This window comes from Meleagris gallopavo, chromosome 7 (assembly GCF_000146605.3).
Source record: "Meleagris gallopavo isolate NT-WF06-2002-E0010 breed Aviagen turkey brand Nicholas breeding stock chromosome 7, Turkey_5.1, whole genome shotgun sequence".
Lineage (NCBI taxonomy): Eukaryota > Metazoa > Chordata > Aves > Galliformes > Phasianidae > Meleagris > Meleagris gallopavo.
In genome coordinates this window covers 5,094,254-5,098,564 of record NC_015017.2, presented here as the reverse complement: position 1 = coordinate 5,098,564, position 4,311 = coordinate 5,094,254, and the positions used below count along the sequence as shown (strand labels likewise).

General features: G+C 42.4%; 1 protein-coding gene across 1 annotated transcript in view; it reads right to left on the bottom strand.

Annotated features, from left to right (window-relative positions):
- Positions 1-4,307, bottom strand: part of DUSP19 (dual specificity phosphatase 19) — a gene marked incomplete at its 5' end in the record, with an annotated part of 6,422 nt that extends 2,115 nt beyond the window's left edge. Inside the window, 3 exons of the mRNA XM_010713360.3 lie at positions 2,780-2,932; positions 4,068-4,114; positions 4,190-4,307. Coding sequence (XP_010711662.1) covers positions 2,780-2,932; positions 4,068-4,114; positions 4,190-4,307 — 318 coding nt within the window. The remainder of the gene's footprint in view (positions 1-2,779; positions 2,933-4,067; positions 4,115-4,189) is intronic.
- Positions 4,308-4,311: the final 4 nt, after the last annotated feature.

Here is a 4,311-nt window from a genome sequence, read left to right as displayed (position 1 = left end):
TCTTTCTTTATTGTTGTCTGTTATCATTGGACTCATTCTCATTTGCTGTAGCTAGAGACTTTGCTACCCTACTATTATTGTGGTATTTTCTGTCCTGTTACACCAGCAAACAGCTAGGTATAGTGGCAGATATTAGGATATCCTGTAATTTTATTTACATATTTCTTTCATGCTCTGGAGTTGTTTATTTAAGTTCTGGTTAAGCGGAATTGCACCTAGAAATACAAAAATCAGAGAATATATTATCTGATTTCCAGTAACTTTCCTTTTTGCTTCTGTATGACTAGTACAGTTGCTAGTGGTTGGCACAGCTGGTTCAACTAAGGTCCCTTACCTGGGGATTAGCTATCCATCTGTATTCAACTTCCCAGGAATTCACAAATGTTTCTCCTAGTGGTTAAATTCAAGCTTATCTTATATTACCTACCAAGTCAGTATTTCTCAGCCTGCTTGAATGCTTCCTACACAACCCTTGAGACACCTGAAAGTATCTTTAAAAAGATGTTTAAGTTTCATGTATGCACGAAGGCATCTAGACAACTCAGTGTCGCATAGGCCAGCTTTGCAATGGCCAGGTGTTGTGATAGTGTCATGTTTGTACACCAGGTTCTGGCCTGGTAAAGGCTCAATCCAATCTGCCAAATGATAGTGGTGGTGCTGTTGAAATTGGCATTTTCAGATATCAAACAAAGGTATTGAAACATGACAACACACTGAAGTATGAGGATAGACAAATATATTCTTGATATAAGTAGTCTGCTCTGTCTGTCCTTATCATGCACAAATAATTAAGTGGGCTTTTTACTTAGAAGAAGAAAAAAATAATCGAGCTGCAGGAACCTTATAATTTAAGTCACAGACCTGGAAGTTCCAATTATGTGATGTACTGATGTACAGAGTGTAAAATGATTCCTGCTACAAAAATACTCCAAACTAAATTACAAAATGAAGTATGAATTTGAGTTGTGCTGTCCTTGGCGATACTAATACTACCTTTTTTTCTCCAATGGAAGTCACATCCCCTTCCCCCGTCTGTGTGAAATAGAATCACAGGGTTGGAAGGGACCTCAAGGATTATGAATCTCCAACCCCCCTGCCACATGGAGGGCCACCAACCTTCATGTTTAATACTAGACTAGGCTGGCTAGGGCCCCATCCAACCTGGCCTTGAACACCTCCAGGGATGGATGAGGCATCCACAACCTTTCTGGACATCCTGTTCCAGAGTCTCACCACTCTCTCTGTAAAAAATTTCCCCCTGGTGTCCAACCTAAATCTCCCCTCCCTCAACTTAAAACCATTTTCCCTTGTCCTGCAGTTATCAACCCTTTAAAAGAGTTTATTCCCCTCCTCTTTGTAGGTTTCCTTTAGGTATTGAACTGCTGCAATGAAATGTTTTCATTTACTTGAAAATGACAATTACATTGTCATTTTCATTTACTTTCTCACACTTAATCCAAAGAGGAGACTTGAAAACATGGGCAGTAGTATTAAACCAAATATAACACTGAGCACATATACTTTTTCTTGGTAAAATTTATTGCTAGTTTATACAGAGGTAACTTTAGCACATAATGCTTCACTAATTTTGCATTAGGTATGAGCGATATGATTGACACTGGTCACCTAGCATGTAATGGAAAATCTGTCTGCTAATTTGCAGCCCAGAGAAAGAGGCGACTGATTATATCAGCATTTGTACCACAATGTCTACAGACTCACACAGTTAACAAGTGTTAGAAAACTTGACCCTGTTAAAAGCAATAACTGTCAGTGACTCACAGTGCAATGCACACCTTTCTTGCTTCTCTAATGTGTTTCTCTTAATTTAACCATGTTCTTGTTACTATATCTTAGATATCTAGACTTTCTCATCAGTGAATATCCCTTGCTCCCCTCCTTAGGAGATGAAACAGCAGTATCTCTTTGTGATCACTTACACAAAAGAGCACTTCCTGATACATCTCATCATAAGGTATTTTAACATTGACTTGATAAAGCAAATGGTATTATGCAGAGAATAATCTGAGGTGGTTTTTAATTACTTACATGCTTCATGAATAGGATAACACCTATTCCATCAATTACCTGATCTTCAGTGCAACTTTTCCATTACAAAATCACTATTACTGATGAGGGGGCAATAAGCAGGAGAACTCCCTAGTTTACAAAATACTAACTGGAACGTAGATATGGAGGCAGAAATCAACCTTGTGGAGTTATGAATGGCAAGTCTCATTTAGGAATGAAGTGGAAACAGTAACAAGAAACCTCCAACAGGTCATTAAGTGATAATGTGTATCACATAGCTTGTAAATGATACATGAGAGAAGGAAAGAACATTGTGTGACACAAAGCAAACTGGGACAAGATTATCTTCTTTTATCTCAAACTGTGTAAATTATGAATATGGTAGAAATAGTCAAATAATGTATAACAATGTCTAGTTGTCAGGTCATAGTGTCAAAGCTACCACTGATATAAATTAAACAGTAAGGCCAAGTTGAACAAATAGGAGTCATCCCTCTTGGTTTTATATGTAGAGCAGCTAAGCAACCCCAAATGCAGGTTGGTCATCCTACTCCCTATGTGATGACTTTTCAGGATTTTATGAGCAGTTAAAATCACTGGTTGGCTTAAAGCTATTAACCTATTCTCTGATAGTTTTGGTACATAACTGTATGTGGATTCATGGCTTTTGACAGAGGCAGCTGTTTAGATTTAAGATAAGGTAATACATAACCATACTGCATAGTTATATTGTATAGATATACTGTACCTGGATCTTGGTTTTCTCAATAAACTCAAAACATTCTGGGAAATAGGAGGTGATATCGGTTTCTGGGAGGTCCAAAATAGGTATGGTCTTGTATATGAAGTCATTAAGGAAGGCATTTTGGACTCCATAGGCTACATTTAGAATATGTGTAACCTAAGTTTAAAAGAAAAAAATAAGAATTCTGAAGACAGCAAGCAAAATAAGCAGTAACAAAGGTAAATTCTTTAGACATAAACAGCTTGTAACTTCCACAACCACACTGTTCAGCTGTATGTGCTATCTATGGTATGCTTTTCTCCAAGTTCATTCAAGGTCAGGCTGAATCAGGCTCAGAGCAGCCTAATCAAGCTGTAGGTATTCACTGTGGAGGTGTTGGACTGGATGGCCTTTAAGGGGTCCCTTCCAATTCAAATCATTCTATGATTCTATAATACATTGATAGGTGATGGTTAACACCTCAATGCTGAGTATGATGGTGAGGAAGACCTACTCTCTGGGGAAGGTCACTGGCACGAGACCTGTCAGACAATCTGGTCAATGAGCTTTAAAATTCTTGCTACAAACCGTGTGCTTGAAAAGCTCTATTTTTCCTCTCAGGATGATGATGAGGAAATGAAAAGATCCGTGCTTACCCAAACAAGTGGATTGAAGGATTTTCAGCAGAAAAGGTAATTGCCAGCACACAGGTGGAAATTGAGAAGTGGTGGGAGAGCACAGATTATCCACTAACTCCCCAAATTTCAAGCATGCCCTCACTCATCAGGTTAGCATTTGTGCTGCTCAGGTACCTGCGCTGCTTACAAGAGCATGAGGATCTCTGAGTAAACTACACCGGTGCTTGGCAATAGAGACCAAGTCTGGCCTCCTGCCACCTCTGCTCAAGCCATGGCCAGCTTGGATTGTTTGCATTTACAGAGAACTGATGTTTAGATAGCAACAGCCACCAGAGCAGTATGCTCCCTGTCCTGCAGAACATCCTGAAGGCCTTATTGTCCCTTCACTCTGATGGAGGAAGGTAGAAGCACCAGAGCTAAGGATGGCCTTGGAGCTGCTGCCTTCCCTCTCTCAGCCCCACAGGCACACACGTCTGGTTCTGCTCAGCTGACATCTGCACGGAGGTCAACGCAGGGAACTGCCGTGTGAAACAGTGACACGTCCCAGCTCCTCGCCGAGCCCTCAGACACGCAGCTGCGACGTTGCCACTTCCCTTAACGCCGCTCGAAAATATTTCAGTCTCGAAGATCGAAACCCGCGCCAAATCAGCATGCCAGACGCGCTGCGGCGTTACCTTATGCTTCCTGAGGGTCTCCAGATCGTGAGCGGCATCCTGCGACCCTGAGGAGAGAGCAACCCGTCGCACGGCGCGCCCCGCGGCGCCGAGAGGCCCCGCCGCCCGCCTCGCTCACTCACCCAGCAGCAGCCAGGGCCGCGCGGCGCCGACCTGCAGGTCGCAGCTCAGGTCCCGCACGAAGCCGCCGCCTGGCACCGCCTCCGCCTCCTCCTCCACCTGCAGACAGGCGCCCCGCCACGTC